General features: G+C 53.3%; 1 protein-coding gene across 1 annotated transcript in view; it reads left to right on the top strand.

Annotated features, from left to right (window-relative positions):
• rnf169 (ring finger protein 169) overlaps positions 1-24,364 on the top strand; it is a 32,599-nt gene extending 8,235 nt beyond the window's left edge. Inside the window, 6 exon segments of the mRNA XM_070891674.1 lie at positions 2,644-2,720; positions 11,192-11,365; positions 12,559-12,677; positions 20,219-20,318; positions 23,270-23,684; positions 23,687-24,364. Coding sequence (XP_070747775.1) covers positions 2,644-2,720; positions 11,192-11,365; positions 12,559-12,677; positions 20,219-20,318; positions 23,270-23,684; positions 23,687-24,234 — 1,433 coding nt within the window. The 3' untranslated portion in view covers positions 24,235-24,364.
• The last annotated feature ends 636 nt before the right edge of the window (positions 24,365-25,000 follow it).

The following is a 25,000-nucleotide window of genomic DNA, read 5'->3' as shown; positions in this document are numbered from 1 at the left end:
GAGAATAGTGTGTGTATATTGAATAGTTTAGAACCCAGATTGTGCCCGAGGGTCGGTATACGATAGTGGGGGCTCCTCCGCTGTGATGTACAAATTGTTGAGCTCGCTTCGAGGTTACGGGAAAGATGCTAAACTCTCGGACTATGTTCTTGATGGAGCTACAAGTGTCTTCCGTTTTCTAATTGGTTAGTCAGGGCCACTCGCTGGTGGTGGGGTCATTACCAGGAGATGTTTATTCGACCTGTAGTTCCACTTTGGCCTCCTCCTGTTCCCCTGTTCCATTCAGCCCCTCGAGCTTGCTGCGCCATCCAATTCGATCACAGCTGCTCTGTATCTTAACTCAATTTACCTGTCCGGGTTCCCTAAATACCCTGCCCCAACAAAAATCTATCGGTCTCAGTTTTGAAATTTTGAATTGACCCCCCGGCCTCAACAACGTTTTTTGGGGGAGAGAGTTCCAGATTCCCAGCACCCTTTGTGTGAAGAAGAGCTCCCTGACATCACCCTGAACGGCCGGGCTCTAATTTTAAGGTCCTGCCCCTTGTTCCGGACTCCCCCCACCAGAGGGAACAGTTTCTCTCGATCCACCCGATCGAATCCTGTAATCATCGTAAACCCCTCGATCAGATCGTCCCTCAATCTTCTACACTCGAGGGTATCATCATAGGCGGTCCCTCGAAGCGAGGATGACTTGCTGCCACCCAAAAAAAGGGATGAGTTCACAGGTGCTTCAATGAAGGACCTAATATTCCAGTCCTGAACTACTTATTGAAGGGTGGAAGATGTCTGTGCGTGGATTTTTTTAACGTGTGGTGACCGTTGTACGCCAGCCACCATTCGAGGGGATACAAGTCCAGTCTGTACAATCGGTTTAGCCCCAGTATCATTCTGGTGAATCTGCACTGTTCCCCCTCGAAGGCTGATATATCCTTTGCTCTTGCAAAAGGAAGGAGGTCATTAATGATAAACGTGGGTGTGCCAGTGTCCTCAGTCCAGGCTAATATCCCCAGTATTGAAGCACTGACCACACTCGATCAGCTTCGCTGGGCAGGCCACATAGTACGCATGCCAGATACGAGACTCCCTAAGCAATGGCTTTATGCGGAGCTCCTTCACGGTAAACGAGCCAAAGGTGGGCAGCGGAGACGTTACAAGGACACCCTCAAAGCCTCCCTGGTGAAGTGCGACATCACCACTGACACCTGGGAGACCCTGGCCGAAGACCACCCGAGGTGGAGAAAGTGCATCTGGGAGGGCGTTGAGCTCTTTGAGTGAAGAGGCCAGGCGCAGGCAGCGGAAGGAGCGCGCAGCAAACCAGCCCCACCAACACCTTCCCTCGACAAATATCTGTCCCACCTGTAACAGGGTCTGCGGCTCTCGTATCGGACTGTTCAGCCATCAGAGAACTCACCTTGGGAGTGGAAGCAAGTCCTCCTCGATTCCGAGGGACTGCCTATGATGATGATGATGATGATATCACTCAGGTTTCACCGCAGTCTAGCCAGTTTGTGACCCTTGACCCCTGGCAGTATCGCTCCAGATCTCGATCCACTTGCGGTGGGATGATAGACTGCGATTGTTCTCCTGAGAGCAGAGAAGGCGAAGGGGAGATTTCACCCATTGCTCGCTGACCTACAATGATTGGCTCCCAGTCTGGCAACGCCTCGATTTTAAAATTCTCATCCTTGTTTTCACATCCCTCCATGGCCCTCGCCCCTCCCTATCTCTGTAACCTCCTCCAGCCCCACAACCCCCCGAGATCTCTGCGCTCCTCCGATTCTGGCCTCCTGCGAATCCATGATTTTAATTGCTCCACCATCGGTGGCCGTGCCTTCAGCTACCTGGGCCCCAAGCTCTGGAACTCGCTCCCTAAACCTCTCCGCCTCTCCTCCATTAAGACCCTTCTTAAAACCGACCTCTTTGACCAAGCTTTTGGTCACCTGTCTTAATCTATTATGTGGCTTGGTGTCAAATTTTGTTTGATAAACGCTCCTGTGAAGCACCTTGTGACGTTTTACTACGTTTAAAGGCGCTATATAAATGCAAGTTGCTGTAATTGCACCTCCTGTTCCTCCCTGTTACAGCTTTCATGGGGTTGACCCTTTGCTCTATACACTCAGTGAGCACAGAGAGTGTTTGCCTTGAGTCGCTGCAACACGCCATGAAAAGGCCGCTTTGGGTGCATGTGAATCCTTCTCTATATGTGTTCAAAATGATGAGGGATGTTGATAGTGAATAGGGAGAAACTCTTTCCACTGGTAGGAGGGTCGGTAACTCGAGGGCACAGATTTAAGACCATTGGCGGAAAAGGAGGAGACATATTTTTACACAGCGAGTTGTGTTCTGGAATTCACTGCCTGAACGGGCGGTGGGAGCAGATTCAATAATAACCTTCAAAAGGGGATTGGATAAAGACTTGAAAAGGAAACCACTTTCAGGGGTAGGAGCTGGGGGGTGAGGGAGTTCGATAACTCTGACAAAGACAGCACAAGCAGGATGGGCCGAGTGCCCTCCTCCTGTGCTGTCGGCCTCGCTGATTATCGTGCTCTCACGGCCCAGGGATATCAGCCGCTCCCGGACCCTCGTGAGGCAGGAGTTGGATTTCTCCTTAGTGAGTTTGCCTGTTTTGTTTTGTGCTTGCAGAGCCTGTATTCCGTGCTCCTCTGGTGCTGAGTAAAGCAGGTGAAGTTCGGGAGGAGTTTGCGAACCAGCTCCGACAGGTACTGTCCTCCATCGCTTCAATTACTTCAGTCGCCCAATCAGAGAACGGAAGGGAGTGCGAAGAGGGGCATGGAGGGGAGATAATGGCCTTTTGGGCCCTCCTCTTCCCGTCGGCCCTCAATAGGTAGCAGTGTTGTGGCTGTCACTGACGCTCCCTTGGAGGAATCTCAGCGTTCCAGGGCGTGAATCGAGCAGCCGAGAAATTACACATGAAATCACTCTCTCTCTCCTCTCCTGCAAGGGCTGACTGCAGCTATTTCACCGAGCCGACACAGGCCCCACACCCAAACCGGTGCAATATTCTTTCATTGCAGTTTGTTCGGTGGCTGGGATTTGCGGCCCGGCATCTCGCACCTCGTGCTTCTCTCCACACTTGGGCCGAGAGTTGTCGAGCTGTTGAACCGTGGGGGGCATTACAACAGAGTCGATCCTGATGCCGGTCTGTGAGTCTGAGGGGAGTGATCGGGAGCAGGGACCCGAGTTAATTTGCTAACGCTAATCTCCCCAATAACCTCCCCTCCCCCCCCCTCTCCCCTCTCCCCTCCCCCCTCCACCCTTTCCCGCCCTCCCCCCTCTCCGCCTTCCCCCCCCTCCACCTTCCTCCCCATTCTCTACCCCCCCGTTCTCTACCCCCCCGTTCTCTACCCCCCCGTTCTCTACCCCCCCGTTCTCTACCCCCCCGTTCTCTACCCCCCCGTTCTCTACCCCCCCGTTCTCTACCCCCCCGTTCTCTACCCCCCCGTTCTCTACCCCCCCGTTCTCTACCCCCCCGTTCTCTACCCCCCCATTCTCTACCCCCCCATTCTCTACCCCCCCATTCTCTACTCCCCCATTCTCTACCCCCCCATTCTCTACCCCCCCCATTCTCTGCCCCCCCATTCTCTGCCCCCCCATTCTCTGCCCCCCCATTCTCTGCCCCCCCATTCTCTGCCCCCCCATTCTCTACCCCCCCATTCTCTACCCCCCCATTCTCTACCCCCCCATTCTCTACCCCCCCATTCTCTACCCCCCCATTCTCTACCCCCCCATTCTCTACCCCCCCCATTCTCTACCCCCCCCCATTCTCTACCCCCCCCATTCTCTACCCCCCCCATTCTCTACCCCCCCCATTCTCTACCCCCCCCATTCTCTACCCCCCCCCATTCTCTACCCCCCCCATTCTCTACCCCCCCCATTCTCTACCCCCCCCATTCTCTACCCCCCCCCTTCTCTACCCCCCCCATTCTCTACCCCCCCCATTCTCTACCCCCCCCATTCTCTACCCCCCCCTTCTCTACCCCCCCATTCTCTACCCCCCCCATTCTCTACCCCCCCATTCTCTACCCCCCCCATTCTCTACCCCCCCCATTCTCTACCCCCCCCATTCTCTACCCCCCCATTCTCTACCCCCCCATTCTCTACCCCCCCCATTCTCTACCCCCCCCATTCTCTACCCCCCCCATTCTCTACCCCCCCCATTCTCTACCCCCCCCATTCTCTACCCCCCCCATTCTCTACCCCCCCCATTCTCTACCCCCCCCATTCTCTACCCCCCCATTCTCTACCCCCCCCCATTCTCTACCCCCCCCCATTCTCTACCCCCCCCATTCTCTACCCCCCCCATTCTCTACCCCCCCCATTCTCTACCCCCCCCATTCTCTACCCCCCCCATTCTCTACCCCCCCCATTCTCTACCCCCCCCATTCTCTACCCCCCCCATTCTCTACCCCCCCCATTCTCTACCCCCCCCCCCATTCTCTACCCCCCCCCCATTCTCTACCCCCCCCCCCATTCTCTACCCCCCCCCCATTCTCTACCCCCCCCCCCCCCATTCTCTACCCCCCCCCATTCTCTACCCCCCCCGTTCTTCCTCCCCCCCCCCATCCGCCCTTTCTCCCCCCCCCCCCACCCCCCCCCCCCATCCGCCCTTCCCCACAATGCTTTTGACAAGGTCCCACATAGGAGATTGGTGTGCAAAATTAAAGCACATGGTATTGGGGGTAATGTATTGATGTGGATAGAGAACTGGCTGGCAGACAGGAAGCAGAGAGTTGGGATAAATGGGTCCTTTTCAGAATAGCAGGCAGTGACTCGTGGGGTACCACAGGGCTCAGTGCTGGGACCCCAGCTATTTACAATATACATCAATGATTTGGATGAAGGAATTGAGTGTAATATCTCCAAGTTTGCAGATGACACTAAGCTGGGTGGCAGTGTGAGCTGTGAGGAGGATGCTAAGAGGCTGCAGGGTGACTTGGACAGGTTAGGTGAGTGGGCAAATGCATGGCAGATGCAGTATAATGTGGATAAATGTGAAGTTATCCACTTTGGTGGCAAAAACATGAAGACAGAATATTATCCAAATGACGGCAGATTAGGAAAAGGGGAGGTGCAACGAGACCTGGGTGTCATGGTACATCAGTCATTGTAGGTTGGCATACAGGTACAGCAGGCGGTGAAGAAGGCAAATGGCATGTTGGCCTTCATAGCTAGGAGATTTGAGTATAGGAGCAGGGAGGTCTTACTGCAGTTGTACAGGGCCTTGGTGAGGCCTCATCTGGAATATTATGTTCAGTTTTGGTCTCCTAATCTGAAGAAGGACGTTCTTGCTATTGAGGGAGTGCAGCGAAAGTTCGCCAGACTGATTCCCGGGATGGCGCGACTGACATATGAGGAGAGACTGGATCAACTGGGCCTGTATTCACTGGAGTTTAGAAGAATGAGAGGGGATCTTATAGAAACATATAAAATTCTGACGGGACAGGTTAGATGCAGGAAAAATGTTTCCGATGTTGGGGAAGTCCAGAACCAGGGGACACAGTCTAAGGATAAGGGGTGGGCCACTTAGGACTGAGATGAGGAGAAACTTCTTCACTCAGAGAGTTGTTAACCTGTGGAATTCCCTGCCGCAGAGAGTTGTTGAGGCCAGTTCATTGGATATATTCAAGAGGGAGTTAAATATGGCCCTTACTGCTAAAGGGATCAATGGGTATGAAGAGAAAGCAGGAAAGGGGTACTGAGGTGAATGATCAGCCATGATCTTATTGAATGGTGGTGCAGGCTCGAAGGGCCAAATGGCCTACTCCTGCTCCTATTTTCTGTGTTTCTATGTAAACCCCCAGAGTTTTCCAATTCTGGCCTTTTGTTCATCCCGATTTAAATCACTCCACCATTGGTGGCCGTGATTCCAACTGCCTGGGCCCCAAGCTCTGGAACTCCCTCGCTAAACCTCTCCGCCTCTCTCTCCCCCCCCTTAAGACGCTCCTTAAAACCTACCCCTCTGGCCAAACTTTTGGTCACCTGCCCGAATATCTCCTTATGTGGCTCAGTGTCAGATTTTGTCTGATTGAACGTCCCGTGGGACATTTTACTAAGTTAAAGGTGCTATATAAATGCAAGTTGTTGTTGTAGTAGCAGTTGGCTATTCAACTAGGGGACAGTGCAGTTAACGACTATGTTTTTCAGTAGTGGTCGTTGGACAGCAGCAGGAATTCTAGCTGATTTTTAATGTGTGTCTTTTCTCTTAACGCCCCTGGGCTAGGGAAGTGCCCATAGCCTCAGCCCCCTTCGGAGATCTGTTAACACGGCATGGACCGAGGGTTTGACCTAGCAAGCTCCTGGTGTGTGCAGCCCAGCCCAGTACCGCAGGTGAAATCATAACGATTAGGAGCAGGAGTCGGCCATTCGGCCCCTCGAGCCTGCTCCACCATTCAGTGAGACCATGGCTGATCTTTGACCTCAACTCCACTTTCCCGCCCGATCCCCATATCCCTCGATTCCCCGAGAGTCCAAAAATCTGTTGTTCTCAGCCTTGAATATACTCAACGACTGAGCCTCCACAGCCCTCCGGGGCAGAGAATTCCAAAGATTCACTACCCTCCGAGTGAAGAAATTCCTCCTCATCTCAGTCCTAAATGGCCGATCCCTTATCCTGAGACCGTGACCCCTGGTTCTAGACTCCCCAGCCCGGGGGAAACAACCTCTCAGCATCTACTCTGTCAATCCCCCTCAGAATCTGATATGCTTCAATGAGACGATGTCTCATTCTTCTAACCTCCAGAGAGTAAGTACAGGTCCATTCTTTTTTTAAAAATTAATTCACAGGATGTGGGCGTCGCTGGCAAGGCTGGCATTTATTGCCATCTTTAATTACCCCTTGTGTCTCGCTGGGCCATTTCAGAGGGCAGTTAAGAGTCAACCACATTGTTGAGGGTCTGGAGTCACCTATAGGCCCAGACTGGGTAAGGGTGGCAGATTTCCTTCCCTAAAGGGGCATTAGTGAACCAGACGGGTTTTTAAGACAATTATGGTTACCATTACTGATACTAGCTTTTTAATTCCAGATTTTTTTAATTAACTGATTTAAAATTCCCATCATATTTCCGGATCATTAGTCCAGATCTCTGGATTGCTAGTCTAGTACCATAGCCACTGTTCCTGTCTTCTCCTCAATCTCTGCACATTGGGCAGCCCTGTCAAGCCAGGAATAGTCCAGTGAACCTTCCTAAAGGCTGTGCATGCTGGGGTTCAATTGAAAATGTAATGACTGAGATTGATAAGATTTTTTGGGGGTGCGAGTATCGAGGGATGTGGAGTAAATGGAGTTGAGATGCAGATGGGCCAGGATCCCATTGAACGCTGGGACAGGCTCGAGGGGCCGAATGGCCCCTTGTTCCTCTGGCACAGACCTGAACCGGTGGTGGTGGGTTGGGGGGGGGGGGGGGGAGGAAAGGGGGAGTCCCAACACCATTTTAACCGGCCGAGAGTCGGGCTCAAATCTTCTCGAGACAAGTCTGTGCATGTTCCTAACGCCCTTGGACTGAGGCCAGGGCTGACTGGCTGCTCGAGCAGCTGGGACACAGTTGGGAGGAGATTTGGGAAGGGAGCCAGGAGCTGGTTTCCATTCAGGATAAACCAGACGTCTGCTTAACAGGGTTTGCTCCTCTGTGGCAGACCCGTTACCATTTTGAAACTCACCTTCTGGTTGTTATGCAGAAGATCTCGGTAACTGTCCTGTATGTGAGTTGGGAATTCTTGCGGGTGTCTTTTGTTTTAATAACTCCCCCCCCACCCCCCCCAACATCTCTAGTCTTTACACTTTTTGTCAAGTTCAAAGGCAGGCAGTGAGATGAGGGCTGGGACCTTTGAACCCATTCCAGGCCAACCTATGCAATACTGAGGGAGGGGCAGTCCTGAGGGATGCCGCACTGTCGGAGGGGCAGTGCGGAGGGAGTGTTGCACTGAGGGAGCGCCGCACTGTCGGAGGGGCAGTACTGAGGGAGCGCCGCACTGTCGGAGGGGCAGTACTGAGGGAGCGCCGCACTGTCGGAGGGGCAGTACTGAGGGAGCACCGCACTGTCGGAGGGGCAGTACTGAGGGAGCGCCGCACTGTCGGAGGGGCAGTACTGAGGGAGCACCGCACTGTCGGAGGGGCAGTACTGAGGGAGCACCGCACTGTCGGAGGGGCAGTACTGAGGGAGTGCCGCACTGTCGGAGGGGCAGTACTGAGGGAGCGCCGCACTGTCGGAGGGGCAGTACTGAGGGAGTGCCGCACTGTCGGAGGGGCAGTACTGGGGAGTGCCACACTATTGGAGGGGCAGTACTGAGGGAGCGCCACACTGTCGGAGGGGCAGTACTGAGGGAGCACCGCACTGTCGGAGGGGCAGTACTGGGGAGTGCCACACTATTGGAGGGGTAGTACTGAGGGAGTGCCGCACTGTCGGAGGGGCAGTACTGAGGGAGCGCCGCACTGTCGGAGGGGCAGTACTGAGGAAGCGCCGCACTGTCGGAGGGGCAGTACTGAGGGAGCGCCGCACTATCGGAGGGGCAGTACTGAGGGAGTGACATACTGGCGGAGGTGCCGTCATTCAGATGAGACATGAAACCGAGACGCCGATTGCTCTGTCAGGTGGATGTAAAAAAAATCTCTCTGCACCATTTTGAAGAGCCGGGGGGGTTATCCCGATGTCCCGGGGGCCAATATATATCCCTCAGTCGACATCACCAAAACAGATTTTGGCATAAGCCAATTTGTGCTCAGCAAGCTCTCACTAATAGTGTGATGTTGTGGGAGCTTACTGTGTGCAAATTGGCTGCCCTGTTTCCTACACTACAGCAGTGACTATACTTCAAAAAGTACTTCATTGGCTGTGAAGCGCTTTGGGACGCCCTGAGATGGTGCGAGGCCCTGCTGAAATGCCTGTTGTTGTACGCTGCACTGCTATCACTGTTGTGCAGGCAAATGCCGCAGCTATTCTCCACACAGCACGATCCCACTGGCAGCAATGGGGGGAATGACCAGCCCGGTGTTCTGTGCGGCCTCGGATGATGGAGGTGTGCCGGCCAAGTAGCACTGACTATTCTATTTTTACATAAGAAATAGGAGCAGGAGTCGACCATACAGCCCCTCGAGCCTGCTCCGCCATTCAGTACGATCATGGCTGATCCGATCATGGACTCGGGTCCACTTCCCTGCCCGCTCCCCATAACCCTTTATCCCCTTTAAGAAACTGTCTATCTCTGTCTTAAAATTTATTCAATGTCCCGGCTTCCACAGCTCTCTGGGGTAGCGAATTCCACAGATTTACAACCCTCTGAGAGAAGAAATTCCTCCTCATCTCAGTTTTAAATGATCTTATTCTAAGACCATGCCCTCTAGTTCTAGTCTCCCCCATCAGTGGAAACATCCTCTCTGCATCCACCTTGTCAAGCCCCCCCATAATCTTATACGTGTTGATAAGATCACCTCTCATTCTTCTGAATACCAATGAGTAGAGGCCTAACCTCCTCAACCTTTCCTCATAAATCAACCCCCTCATCCCCGGAATCAACCTAGTGAACCTTCTCTGAACTGCCTCCAAAGCAAGTATATCCTTTCGTAAATATGGAAACCAAAACTGCACGCAGTACTCCAGGTGTGGCCTCACCAATACCCTGTATAACTGTAGCAAGACTTCCCTGCTTTTATACTCCATCCCCTTTGCAATAAAGGCCAAGATTCCATTTTTGAAACATGCCACAGGCTGGGCCCTGGGGTTAACATCCCGTGCAGAAACCAACGCAGCGATCCATCAGGACCAGAGTGGCTGCCTAGATTACGCACTCCAGGTCCACATGGAAATAGAAACATAGAAAATAGGTGCAGGAGTAGGCCATTCGGCCCTTCGAGCCTGCATCACCATTCAATAAGATCATGGTTGATCATGCAACTTCAGTACCCCATTCCTGCTTTCTCTCCATACGCAGGGGATTCACCCCCCTGGCTTCTGAAGTCGCGTTAACGTTTCAGGTATATCCCTCCTTCCGGAATGGGAATAGTCGGTCAGGCATTGCTCCTCCTATGACTGAGCAAATCACCAAGGGGGAGCAGAAAGTAGATGTTCAATTGCTGTGTTTTCAAGAAGTTGAATGCCTCCACGCCCTCCTCCCTATCTCTAACCTCGTCCAGCCCCACAATCCTCCCGAGATCTCTGCGCTCCTCCTATTCTGGCCTCCTGAGCATCCCTGATTATAATCGCTCCACCATCGGTGGCCGTGCCTTCAGCTGCCTGGGCCCCAAGCTCTGGAACTCCCTCCCTAAACCTCTCCGCCTCTCTCTCCTTTAAGGCACTTTGACTAAGCATTAGGTCACCTGTCCTAATATAGAATCTTAGAAATAGAAAGTTACAGCACGGAAGGAGGTCATTCGGCCCATCGTGTCCGTGCCAGCCGACAAAGAGCTATCCAGCCAAATCCCACTTTCCAGCTCTTGGTCCGTAGCCCTGCAGGTTACGGCTCTTCAAGTGAACATCCAAATACATATCTCATGTGGCTCGGTACTAAAGGATTACGCTCCTGAGAAGCTCCTTGGAACATTCTACTGCATTAAAGGTGCTATATAAATTCAAGTTATTGTTGAACCAGTTTTGCTACTAGTGACAGTGGGTGCTGTCCCTAAAGATGACCTTCACTGCTCGCGTCCGCTCACCTCCCGAGCTCCCCTGGGGCTGTGGGACAAAGAGAACGGGAGTGGTGATCGGGCTATGAGGGGGGGAGAGAACGGGAGTGGTGATCGGGATATGAGGGGGGGAGAGAACGGGAGTGGTGATCGGGATATGAGGGGGGGGAGAGAACGGGAGTGGTGATCGGGATATGAGGGGAGGAGAGAACGGGAGTGGTGATCGGGATATGAGGGGGGGAGAGAACGGGAGTGGTGATCGGGATATGAGGGGGGGAGAGAACGGGAGTGGTGATCGGGATATGAGGGGAGGAGAGAACGGGAATGGTGATCGGGATATGAGGGGGGGGGAGAGAACTGGCGTGGTGATCGGGATATGAGGGGGGGAGAGAGCGGGAGTGGTGATCGGGATATGAGGGGGGGAGAGAGCGGGAGTGGTGATCGGGATATGAGGGGGGGAGAGAACGGGAGTGGTGATCGGGATATGAGGGAGGGAGAGAACGGGAGTGGTGATCGGGATATGGAGGCTGAGCGTTCAACCTTTTCTCTTCCCAGTACGAGGCGGAGAAGGAGAGCTTGAAGGAGGATGATGGGACGGTTGCGGCAGAAATAATTCACATCATTCTGGCCGAGGGAGAGCAGGAGAAACAGCAGGTGGAGAAAAAGAAGGCAATCGCCGAACAGGTGAAGAGGGACGAGGAGCTGGCGAGGAAATGGAGTGGGGAATTCGTGAGTGTTTAAATCCTCTTTCTTAAGAATCTGACTGTGTGTCTCTCTCTCTCTGACTCTCTCTGAATCCCTCTCTCTGACTTTGTCTCTCTCTCTCTTTCTCTCTCTGTCTGTCTGTCATAAGAACATAAGAAATAGGAGCAGGAGTCGACTATTTGGCCCCTCGAGCCTGCTCCGCCATTTAATACGATCATGGCTGATCTGATCATGGACTCAGCTCCACTTCCCTGCCCGCTCCCCATAACCCTTTACACCCTTATTGCGCGCTCTCTCTCTCTTTCGCTTTCACTTTCACTCTCTCTCTCTCTCTCTCTCTCTCTCTTGCTTTCACTCTCGCTTTTACTCTCTCGCTTTTACTCTCGCTTTCGCTCTTGTTCTTGCGCTCTCTCGCCCGCCCCCCCTTGCTCTCGCCCTGCCCCTTGCTCTCGCCCCGCCCCCTCTCTCGCCCGCCCCTCTCTCGCCCCGCCCCCTCTCTCACCCCGCCCCCTCTCCCTCCCCCCCGCCCTCTCTCGCCCTCCCCCCCCCACGCCCTCTCTCGCCCTCCCCCCCGCCCTCTCTCGTCCTCCCCCCTCGCCCTCCCCTCCTTCCCCCCCCTCCTCGCCCCCCCCTCTCTCGCCCCCCCCCCCCCCCCGCACCTCACTCGCGTCTGCCTCGCACTCGCATTCTCACTCTTTCTCTTTGTTAGCAAATTGCTCTGTGAGCGCTAAGAAGATGTTTGACGGTCTCTGACCTCCCTCGCATCTCTCGGGAGAGGTCCGGGAGAAGGAATCGGACCTGCTGGTCTGCAGTGTGTGCTGTAGGGATGGGGTGCCCTGCTGTGTTCCCTTTGTGTTTAATCAGTTGCTGCATCAGCACAGCGCCACCCAATATTTAATCTCTAAACTTCTGGGTCTTTTATACCATATAGTTTCGGAATAAAATCACCCATTTCACACCCCTTCCCCGTGGGGGGTCCCTGGTCTTTCCGTACTGATCGAGGTGAGAATGGGGACTGAAAGTTTACATTTCCCCTCTCTCTCCCAGGCCAGTGTCCGCATGCGGAGCAAAGCTCCCATTTACTCTGACCAAACGCGCACTCACTGGCGGTGCCTGTCTGCGAGCGGGATCAGCCTCCGTTATGATGCCGCCCATAACCAAATAGCCAGCTAGCAGCTAGATACGAGAAGCAATATTCAGGGCTTTTTCTTTCGCAGACTGCTGACAACATGTCCGATTCAGAGAACGAGGAGCCTGCTAAACGCATGTCCACCCGGCAACGAGGATCGACGGCCAACAGCAAACTCAGCTCCAACTCCTCCGGCCGGATTTCCGGGTAAGCTGAGCCCCTGCCTCTCAACCTGGTGTGCGCTTTCAAAACTACTCCCTCCGAATGATTGATACTCACAATTTCGCAACTGTGCAAGGAGCAGCCTATCAATCAAAACTCTGCTGACCCGTGTCCTAACTCACACCGAGTCCCACTCACCCATCACCCCCTGTGCTCGCTGCCCCCGTGTCCTAACTCGCACCGAGTCCTGCTCACCCATCACCCCCTGTGCTCACTGCCCCGTGTCCTAACTCGCACCGAGTCCTGCTCACCCATCACCCCCTGTGCTCACTGCCCTGTGTCCTAACTCACACCGAGTCCCGCTCACCCATCACCCCCTGTGCTCACTGCCCTGTGTCCTAACTCACACCAAGTCCCGCTCACCCATCACCCCCTGTGCTCACTGCCCTGTGTCCTAACTCACACCAAGTCCCGCTCACCCATCACCCCCTGTGCTCACTGCCCCGTGTCCTAACTCACACCAAGTCCCGCTCACCCATCACCCCCTGTGCTCACTGCCCTGTGTCCTAACTCACACCAAGTCCCGCTCACCCATCACCCCCTGTGCTCACTGCCCCCATGTCCTAACTCGCACCAAGTCCCGCTCACCCATCACCCCCTGTGCTCACTGCCCCGTGTCCTAACTCGCACCGAATCCCACTCACCCATCACCCCCTGTGCTCGCTGCCCCATGTCCTAACTCGCACCGAGTCCCACTCACCCATCACCCCCCTGTCTCGCTGCCCCCATGTCCTAACTCGCACCAAGTCCCGCTCACCCATCACGCCCTGTGCTCGCTGCCCCCATGTCCTAACTCGCACCGAGTCCTGCTCACCCATCACCCCCTGTGCTCACTGCCCCGTGTCCTAACTCCCACCCGGTCCTGCTCATCCATCACCCCCTGTGCTCACTGCCCCGTGTCCTAACTCGCACCGAGTCCCGCTCACCCATCACCCCCTGTGCTCACTGCCCTGTGTCCTAACTCGCACCCAGTCCCGCTCACCCATCACCCCCTGTGCTCACTGCCCCATGTCCTAACTCCCACCCGGTCCTGCTCACCCATCACCCCCTGTGCTCACTGCCCCGTGTCCTAACTCCCACCCGGTCCTGCTCATCCATCACACCCTGTGCTCACTGCCCCGTGTCCTAACTCGCACCCAGTCCCGCTCACCCATCACCCCCTGTGCTCACTGCCCCGTGTCCTAACTCCCACCCGGTCCTGCTCACCCATCACCCCCTGTGCTCACTGCCCCGTGTCCTAACTCCCACCCAGTCCTGCTCACCCATCACCCCCTGTGCTCACTGCCCCGTATCCTAACTCACACCGAGTCCCGCTCACCCATCACCCCCTGTGCTCACTGCCCCGTGTCCTAACTCGCACCGAGTTCCGCTCACCCATCACCCCCTGTGCCCCGTGTCCTAACTCGCACCCAGTCCTGCTCACCCATCACCCCCTGTGCTCACTGCCCCGTGTCCTAACTCGCACCGAGTCCCGCTCACCCATCACCCCCTGTGCTCACTGACCCGTGTCATAGAAACATAGAAAATAGGTGCAGGAGTAGGCCATTCGAGCCTGTACCACCATTCAATAAGATCATGGCTGATCATTCACCTCCGTACCCCTTTCCTGCTTTCTCTCCATACCCCTTGATCCTCTTAGCCATAAGGGCCATATCTAACTCCCTCTTGAATATATCCAATGAACTGGCATCAACAACTCCCTGCGGCAGGGAATTCCACAGGTTAACAACTCTGAGTGAAGAAGTTTCTCCTTATCTCAGTCCTAAATGGCCTACCCCTTATCCTAAGACTATGTCCCCTGGTTCTGGACTTCCCCAACATCGGGAACATTCTTCCCGCATCTAACCTGTCCAGTCCCGTCAGAATCTATTACGTTTGTATGAGATCCCTCTCATCCTTCTAAACTCCAGTGAATGAAGGCCCAGTTGATCCAGTCTCTCCTCATATGACAGTCCAGCCATCCCAGGAATCAGTCTGGTGAACCTTCGCTGCACTCCCTCAATAGCAAGAACGTCCTTCCTCAGATTAGGAGACCAAAACTGTACACAATATTCCAGGTGAGGCCTCACTAAGGCCCTATACAACTGCAGTAAGATCTCCCTGCTCCTATACTCAAATCCCCTAGCTATAAAGGCCAACATACCATTTGCCTTCTTCACCGCCTGCTGTACCTGCATGCCAACTTTCAATGACTGATGAACCATGACACCCAGGTCTCGTTGCATCTCCCCTTTTCCTAATCTGCCATCCAGATAATATTCTGCCTTTATGTTTTTGCCCCAAAATGGATAACTTCACATTTATCCACATTATACTGCATCTGCCATGCATTTGCCCACTCACCTAACCTGTCCAAGTCACCCTGCAGCCTCTTAGAGTCCTCCTGACAGCTCACATCGCCACCCAGTTTAGGGTCATCCGCAAACTTGGCGATATTACACTCAATTCCTTCATCCAAATCGTTAATGAATATTGTAAAGAGCTGGGGTCCCAGCACTGAGCCCTGCGGCACTCCACGAGTCACTGCCTGCCATTCTGAAAAGGACCCGTTTATCCCGACTCTCTGCTTCCTGTCTGCCAACCAGTTCTCTATCCACGTCAGTACATTACCCCCAATACTATGCGCTTTGATTTTGCACACCAATCTCTTGTGTGGGACCTTGTCAAAAGCCTTTTGAAAGTCCAAATACACCACATCCACTGGTTCTCCCTTGTCAACTCTACTAGTTACATCCTCAAAAAATTCCAGAAGATTTGTCAAGCATGATTTCCCTTTCATAAATCCATGCTGACTTGGACCGATCCTGTCACTGCTTTCCAAATGCGCTGCTATTTCATCCATAATGATTGATTCCAACATTTTCCCCACTACTGATGTCAGGCTAACCGTTCTATAATTACCCGTTTTCTCTCTCCCTTTTTTAAAAAGTGGTGTTACATGAGCTACCCTCCAGTCCATAGGAACTGATCCCGAGTCGATAGACTGTTGGAAAATGATCACCAATGCATCCACTATGGCCACTAGGGCCACTTCATTATGTACTCTGGGATGCAGACTATCACTAACTTGCACCAATCCCGCTCACCCATTACCGCTGTGCTCGCTGACCAACATTGGCTCCCAGTCCGGCAACGCCTCGATTTCAAAATTCACATCCTTTTTTACGAATCCCTCCACGGCACTCAGCCCTCCCTATCTCTGCAATCTCCTCCAGCCTCCCCCCCGGCCCTGAGATGTCTGCGCTCCTCTAATTCTGCCCTCTTGAGCATCCCTGATTATAATCGCTCCACCATTGGCGGCCGTGCCTTCTGTTGCCTGGGCGCCAAGCTCTAGAACTCCCTCCCTGAACCTCTCCGTCTCTCTCTTCTCCTTTAAGACGCTCCTTAAAACCGACCTCTTTGACCAAGCCTTTGGTCACCTGCGCTAATTTCTACTTATGGCACGTGTAAAATTTTGCCTGATAGGGCTCCTGTGACGCACCTGAAAAACATGGAACATAAGAAATAGGAGCAGGACCTCGCCCTTCGAGCCTGCTCCGCCATTTAATAAGATCATGGACTCAGCTCCACTTCCCCGCCCGCTCCCCATAACCCTTGACTCCCTTATCGCTCAAAAATCTGACTATCTCCACCTTAAATATATTCAATGACCCAGCCTCCACAGCTCTCTGGGGCAGAGAATTCCACGGATTTACAACTTTCTGAGAGAAGAAATTTCTCCTTATCTCAGTTTTAAATGGGCGGTCCCTTTTTCTGAGACTATGCCCCTAGTCTTAGTTTCCCCCTCATTATCTTATATGTTTCGATAAAATCTCCTCTCATTCTTCTGAACTCCAATGAGTATAGGCCCAACCTACTCAACCTATCTTCATAAGTCAACCCCCTCATCTCCGGAATCAACCTAGTGAACCTTCTCTGAACAGCTTCCAATGCAATTATATCTTTCCTTAAATACGGAGACCAAAACTGTACACAGTACTCCAGGTGTGGCCTCACCAATGCCCTGTACAGTTGTAGCAGGAATTCTCTGCTTTTATACTCTAACCCCCTTGCAATAAAGGCCAACATTCCATTTGCCTTCCTGATTACTTGCTGTACCTGTACATGCACAAGGACCCCCAGGTCTCTCTGTACTGCAGCATTTTGCAATTTTTCTCCATTTAAATTATAATTTGCTTTTCTATTTTTTTCTGCCGAAGTGGATAACCTCACATTTTCCCACATTATACTCCATTTGCCCAATTTTTGCCCACTCACTTAGCCTGTCTATATCCCTTTGCAGATTTTCTGTGTCCTCCTCTCAATTTGCTTTCCCACCCATCTTTGTATCATCAGCAAACTTGGCTACATTACACTCGGTCCCTTCATCCAAGTCATTAATATAGATTGTAAATAGTTGGGGTCCCAGCACTGATCCCTGCGGCACCCCACTAGTTACTGGTTGCCAACCAGGGAATGAACCATTTATCCCGACTCTCTGTTTTCTGTTAGTTAGCCAATCCTCTATCCATGCTAATATATTACCCCCAACCCCGTGAACTTTTAACTTGTGCAGTAACCTTTTATGTGGCACCTTATCGAATGCCTTTTGCAAATCCATCCACTGGTTCCCCCTTATCCACCCTGCTCGTTACATCCTCAAAGAACTCCAGCAAATTTGTCAAACATGATTTCCCTTTCATAAAACCTTGCTGACTCAGCATGATTGAATTATGCTTTTCCAAATGTCCTGCTACTGTTTCCTTAATAATGGACTCCAACATTTTCCCAACCACAGATGTTGGGCTAACTGGTCTATAGTTTCCTGCTTTCTGTCTGCCTCCTTTTTTAAATAGGGGCGTATTATTTGCAGTTTTCCAATCCTCTATCCAGAATCCAGGGAATTTTGGTAGATTACAACCAATGCATCCACTATTCAGGTGAATTTATAATGGGGAACCAAGAAATGGCGGACCAGTTAAACAAATACTTTGATTCTGTTTTCACGAAGAAAGACACAAATAACCTTCCGGAAATACTAGAAGACTGAGGGTCTAGTGAGAAGGAGGAACTAAAGGATATCCTTATAAAGCGGAAAATTGTGTTAGGGAAATTGATGGGATTGAAGGCCGATAAATCCCTGGGGCCTGATAGTCTGCATCCCAGAGTACTTCAGGAAGTGGCCCTAGAAATAGTGGATGCATTGGTGATCATTTTCCAACAGTCTATTGATTCTAGATCAGTTCCTATGGACTGGAGGGTAGCGAATGTAACACCACTGTTTAAAAAAGGAGGGAGCGAGAAAACGGGTAATTATAGACCGGTTAGTCTGACATCAATAGTGGGGGAAAATGTTGGAATCAATTATTAAAAAATGAAATAGCAGCGCATTTGGAAAGCAGTGACAGGATCGGTCCAAGTCAGCATGGATTTATGAAAGGGAAATCATGCTTGACAAATCTTCTGGAATGTTTTGAGGATGTAACTAGTAGAGTGGATAAGGGAGAACCAGTGGATGTGTATTTGGACTTTCAAAAGGCTTTTGACAAGGTCCCACACATGAGATTGATGTGCAAAATCAAAGCACATGGTATTGGGGGTAATGTACTGACGTGAATATAGAACTGGTTGGCAGACAGGAAGCAGAGAGTTGAGATAAACGGGTCCCTTTCAGAATGGCAGGCAGTGACTAGTGGGGTGCCGCAGGGCTCAGTGCTGGAACCACAGCTCTTTACAATATACATCAATGATTTAGATGAAGGAATTGAGTGTAATATCTCCAAGTTTGCAGATGACACTAAACTGGGTGGTGGTGTGAGCTGTGAGGAGGATGCTAAGAGGCTGCAGGGTGACTTGGACAGGTTAGGTGAGTGGGCAAATGCATGGCAGATGCAATATAATGTGGATAAATGTGAGGTTATCCACTTTGGGGGCAAAAACACGAAGGCAGAATATTATCTGAATGGCGGCAGATTAGGAAAGGGCGAGGTGCAACAAGACCTGGGTGTCATGGTTCATCAGCCATTGAAAGTTGGCATGCAGGTACAGCAGGCGGTGAAGAAGGCAAATGGTATGTTGGCCTTCATAGCAAGGGGATTTGAGTATAGGAGCAGGGAGGTCTTACTGCAGTTGTACAGAGCCTTGGTGAGGCCTCACCTGGAATATTGTGTTCAGTTTTGGTCTCCTAATCTGAGGAAGGACGTTCTTGCTATTGAGGGAGTGCAGCGAAAGTTCACCAGACTGATTCCTGGGATGGCGGGACTGACATATGAGGAGAGACTGGATCAACTGGGCCTGTATTCACTGGAGTTTAGAAGGATGAGAGGGGATCTCATAGAAACTTACAAGATTCTGACAGAACTGGACAGGTTAGATGCAGGAAGAATGTTCCCGATGTTGGGGAAGTCCAGAACCAGGGGACACAGTCTTAGGATAAGGGGTAGGCCATTTAGGACTGAGATGAAGAGAAACTTCTTCACTCAAGAGTTGTTAACCTGTGGAGAGAGTTGTTGATGCCAGTGCATTGGATATATTCAAGAGGGAGTTAGATATGGCCGTTATGGCTAAAGGGATCAAGGGGTATGGAGAGAAATCAGGAAAGGGGTACTGAGGGAATGATCAGCCATGATCTTATTGAATGGTGGTGCAGGCTCGAAGGATCGAATGGCCTACTCCTGCACCTATTTTCTATGTTTCTATCTCTGCAGCCACTTCTTTTAAGACCCCTAGGATGCAAGCCATCAGGCCCAAAGGACCTTTAGTCCCATTATTTTACTGAGTACTACTTCGTTAGTGATAGTGATTGTATTAAGTTCCTCCCTCCCTATAGCCCCTTGATTATCCACTATTGGGATGTTTTTTGTGTCTTCTATCATGAAGACCGATACAACATATTTGTTCAAAGTCTCTGCAGTTTCCCTGTTCTCCATTATTAATTCCCCAGTCTCATCCTCCAGGGGACCAACGTTTACTTTAGCCACTCTTTTCCTTTTTATGTAGCTGTAGACACTCTTATTATCTGTTTTTATATTTCGTGCTCCTTTACTTTCATAATCTTTCTTCCCTCGCTTTATTAATTTTTTTAGTCGTTCTTTGTTGGCTTTTAAAAGTTTCCCAATCCTCTGGCCTCCCACTAGTGTTGGCCACATTGTATGCCCTTGTTTTCAATTTGATACCATCCCTTATTTCCTTAGTTAGCCACAGATAGTTATCCCTTCTCTTAGTCTTTCCTTCTCATTGGGATATATTTTTGTTGGGAGTTATGAAATATCTCCTTGAATGTCTGCCACTGCTCATCAACCGTCCCACACTTTAGTCTATTTTACCAGTCCACTTTAGCCAACTCTGCCCTCATACCTTTGTAGTCTCCTTTATTTAAGCTTAGGAGCCTGGTTTGAGATCCAACTTTCTCGCCCTCCAACTGAATTTGAAGTTGAACCACCTTGGGATACTTTCCTACATTAAAGGCACTGTGTAAATATAAGTTATTGTTGAAGCGGCAATGAGTGAAGCTGCCTGTTCCTCACTCTCGGCTCCTTGCGTTGCAGTATCATGTGCACTAAATCAGAGGAGTGTCGAAGCTGGAGCACGCCGGTGGAAAATAACCAGATCCGAAGAATAACGCCTCGTAGCGACAGCGGAACCAAGGTATCCATGGTTACAGCAGTGCCCCATTCACTGGGATGGCGTTGTCACAGTGACGCGCTGTGCAGTGCAGTTCCCTTGTTGCACCTTTTAGGTAGTGATGGGATGGCCAATGGGTTGGAAATATTGGTGACGCAGAGCCTCGTGGGCCAGAACGATATCTCATTATGGCGCTAATGCATTGCAGGAGAAATTTGCTCAGTATTTGAGATCAGTCTAGGGCTGGATTGTTAAAACCCATCAGCCATGGCTCAGTGAGCAGCACTCTCGCCTCTGAGTCAGAAGGTCGTGGGTTCAAGACCCACTCCAGTGATTCGAGCTCAAAATCCAGGCTTACGCTCCCAGTGCAGTGCTGAGGGAGCGCCACACTGTCGGAGGGGCAGTACTGAGGGAGCGCCGCACTGTTGGAGGGGCAGTGCTGAGGGAGCGCCACACTGTCAGAGGGGCAGTACTGAGGGAGCGCCGCACTGTCGGAGGGGCAGTACTGAGGGAGCGCCGCACTGTCGGAGGGGCAGTACTGAGGGAGCGCCGCACTGTCGGAGGGGCAGTATTGAGGGAGCGCCGCACTGTCGGAGGGGCAGTACTGAGGGAGCGCCGCACTGTCGGAGGGGGAGTACTGAGGGAGCGCCGCACCGTCGGAGGGGCAGTACTGAGGGAGTGCCGCACTGTCGGAGGGGCAGTACTGAGGGAGCGCCGCACCGTCGCAGGGGCAGTACTGAGGGAGCGCTGCACTGTCGGAGGGGCAGTACTGAGGGAGTGCCGCACTGTTGGAGGGGCAGTACTGAGGGAGTGCCACACTGTTGGAGGGGCAGTACTGAGAGAGCGCTGCTCTGTCAGTGGGGCAGTACTGAGGGAGGGTTGCACTGTCGGAGGAGCAGTACTGAGGGAGCGCCGCACTGTCGGAGGGGCAGTACTGAGGGAGCGCCGCACTGTCGGAGGGGCAGTACTGAGGGAGCGCTGCACTGTTGGAGGGGCAGTACTGAGGGAGTGCCACACTGTTGGAGGGGCAGTACTGAGAGAGCGCTGCTCTGTCAGAGGGGCAGTACTGAGGGAGGGTTGCACTGTCGGAGGAGCAGTACTGAGGGAGCGCCGCACTGTCGGAGGGGCAGTACTGAGGGAGCGCCGCACCGTCGGAGGGGCAGTACTGAGGGAGGGTTGCATTGTCGGAGGAGCAGTACTGAGGGAGGGCCGCACTGTCAGAGCTACCATCTTTGGGATGTGATGTTAAACCGAGGTCCCCTCTGCTCTCTTTGGTGGACGTAAAATATCGAAGAAGAGTTGGGGAGTTCTCCCCAGTATCCTGGCCAATATTTGTACTTCAACGAACATGAGTAAAACATTGTCTGGCCATTATCACCTTGCTGTTTGTGGGAGCTTGCTGTGTGCAAATTAGCTGCCATAATTCCTACATTACAATATTGTTTAGTTGGCTGATGAGCTTTGGGAGGTTCTGAGGTGGTGAAAGACACTGTCTAAATCCAGGTCTGTCTTCAATTGTTCTACATAAACCAACCCAAGTAATCAAACGATCAATCACAGCTTGAACCAGGTCCCTCCCTGGCTGTCCCTCAGGGGCTGTACCGAGGACTGAATGGAGAGCCTTGTTTACCGTTACTTACTGTGCCACTTGTGGGCGGGAACCAGTAATAGAATTGTTGGTGTAATCATCCAAACCCCAAAATGGTCGCATTGATTTGCAACACCAGATTTCTGATTGGTTGTCTTGGAGGACAAGATCCTGTCTGCCTAATTAATCAAGTACTTTGCCATGTGTAACTTGATCCATTCATTCTGACTGCCAGGCTCCAGACAGACAGAGCTCCGAGAGAGCAGACAGCCCCCCCCCCCCCCCCCCCCCGCAAACAAGTTCCTAATCTCCTCGATCCCCGAGTTTTTGACATTTCCCCTCCCCAACAAGTACTCGATCTTCTCCCCCTGCCCAAATACTTGACCACCTCTCCCTGCCCAGTACCTGACCTGCTCCCCCCTACCCCTGCCCCTGCCCAGTAGAAGATGGGACATTGTGTGTGGGTCACGGATTGTTTACAGATTTATTGGATCTGAAGTGAATCATGACCGTGTCATGACTTCCGGATCTCGTCCAATCACTTAAACACCAAGAATTCTGAGAAATCGACCAGGTCTAGGGGGAGGAATGTGGTGCGTGTGTAAAGTGGGGGGGGGAGGGCGGGAGGGGGTTGGGTTAGGGGTGGAAGAACGTAATCCCATCTAGATCATATTCTTGCTCTCCACGGCCCCCCCCCCCGATCCACTCTTGCCCCTCCAATCCCATCTCCCCCCGCCCCCGATCCCCTCTCTCTCCCTCCAATCCCCTCTCTCCTCGTCCCGACCTCCGATCCCCTCTCTTTCCCCCCCCCATGCCCCTCCAATCCCCTCTCCCCCTGCCCCCAATCCCCTCTCGCCCTACCCCCTCCGATGCCCAATCCTGCCCCTCCGACAGTGCGGCACTCCCTCAGTACAGCCCCCTCCGACAGTGTGGCGCTCCCTCAGTACTGCCCCTCCGACAGTGTGGCGCTCCCTCAGTACTGCCCCTCCGACAGTGCGGCGCTCCCTCAGTACTGCCCCTCCGACAGTGCGGCACTCCCTCAGTACTGCCCCTCCGACAGTGCGGCGCTCCCACCAGTACTGCCCCTCCCCTCAGTACTGCCCCTCCGACAGTGCAGCGCTCCCTCAGTACTGACCTCCGACAGTGCGGCACTCCCTCAGTACTGCCCCTCCGACAGAGCGGCGTTCCCTCAGTACTGCCCCTCCGACAGTGCGGCGTTCCCTCAGTACTGCCCCTCCGACAGTGCGGCGCTCCCTCAGTACTGCCCCTCCCTCAGTACTGCACTGGAGTGTCACTATTCAGCCTAGATTTGTAGTGGCTGTGGGATCTTGCCTGTTTTACGTGAGGATTTTATTCCACCTCTCAAGTCTCCCTCTTTTGCTTCCAGACGGCCTCGCTGACCAACAGCTCCCTCAGCACCAATGCCCTCATCAACATCCTGTCGTCCTCCGAGAACAGCCGCTCCAACTCAGCCCCCGACCTGAGCCTGGAGAAACGGGCGCTGACTGACCCCTCGCTGCTGGTGCCGGTGAAGCGGGAACGGTCAGTGAGCCCAGACAGCAACGACAGCATCTCCGAGGAGCTCAACCACTTTAAGCCCATCAAGAGTTCGCCCTGCACCCCGCCCAAGAAGCTGCCCGACGGCAGGCTGCTGAGCCCCAAGATTGTCAAGTCGACGCCCCGGAACCTGGGCTGCACCCTGCAGAAGGTGAACGTCGCGACGACGTACGAGGTGAACCCCAAGATCCTGGAGAAGTGGGGCCAAATCCTGCAGGACCGGAACGAGGAGAGGAGGGTCTCCAGGGCACGCTGACCTCGGAGGAGGAGGACACGGAGACGCCTGGCAGCCGGCACCTGGCGCAGGAGAGCCAGGTCTCTGGGGCGGCGGCTCCTGTGGCACCGTATGCAGCCGACTCCACCGATCAGCCCATGGACTACTCGGACTCCACCGTCGGGAGCAGCACCGGGACCGGCGTTTCCAGGAGCCGCACTCCCGCCCGCGCTGGGAAGAAGCGTAGCCGTGCCGTTGCCGTGGTCGGCACCGTCACCAGCAGCAGCGAGGCCGGGGGGCCCTCGTCCGCCCGCTCGCACCACGGCAGGAAACGCTGCAGCAAGACCAAGCACACGGCGACGGACTGCAGCAAGCGGGCCAAGTGTGGCGCGCCGGATAGCGGCACCACCGCAGACACCGCCTCGCTCACCAGTCTGGACCAGGCCCGGCAGGAGGACGAGGACCGCAAGTTGGCCAACCGGCTGCAGCGGCGGTTTGACGTGGAGCGGACCACGGTTAACCGGAGCAAGGGGAGCGAGGACAGCTACCCGCTGCGGACAAAGATCTCCAGCGCCAAGTAGCTGGCCTGGGACTGGTGCCCTGCCCTGCCCTGCCCTGCCCAGGGCGCGCTCTGCCTGTTGCTCCCAGTCTGTCTGATGTGCAGCCAGTACAGGGAATAATACAATCGTTCACCTCACGCTTTTTAAAACATTTTTGGTCTTGATGCTTTTGTCGCTGCAGAGAATTGCCGCCTGTAATGTCACCGCCCGATTTCACCCCCGGCCCCGAGGCCCAGAACAATTCAGTTCAAGTCGCTCGGTCGAGGTCGCTGAGTTGTGCGCTTCGGCTCTGAGCGGCTGGTCATCACCCCCCCCCCTCCCCCCCACCCCCACCCCCCACCCCCACCCTGTTCATATCACGCGAGCTGCTCCCGAAGATTCGTGTTCGTGACTCTCTCCTCCCGGGTTCAGTCACACTCCGCTGCTGGGATCAAAATGGCGGATCAGGTAGAGGGGGGGCTCGTGCCCACGGGGTGCGGAGGGGGGGGGGGGGGGTGGGGAGGCTCGCTCCCAGTGGCGGTTTGAGACCGCGTTGTTGAAGTGATGGTTGCAGGGGGAGTTGAATCATTTGCATCGTGGATCTTGCACCAGTAAATAGCCATATCGCAATCTATAGTTCATCGTTATTTTTTTAAAGGGCAACAGTTCTCAGAGGTTGGAAGAGGAGGAATTACTTTAGGTTTTAAAAAAAAGAATTTCTCTTCTGGCCCACCCCTCCCCCCCCCCCCTCCACCTTTCCCCCTCCCTCGCCCTCGCCCCCGCCCCTTCCCTCCCCCGCCAACCCGCC

The sequence above is a fragment of the Pristiophorus japonicus genome, chromosome 10 (genome assembly GCF_044704955.1).
Source record: "Pristiophorus japonicus isolate sPriJap1 chromosome 10, sPriJap1.hap1, whole genome shotgun sequence".
Lineage (NCBI taxonomy): Eukaryota > Metazoa > Chordata > Chondrichthyes > Pristiophoridae > Pristiophorus > Pristiophorus japonicus.
Note: the sequence above shows the minus strand (reverse complement) of the source record. Positions and strands in the feature narration are given on the sequence as shown.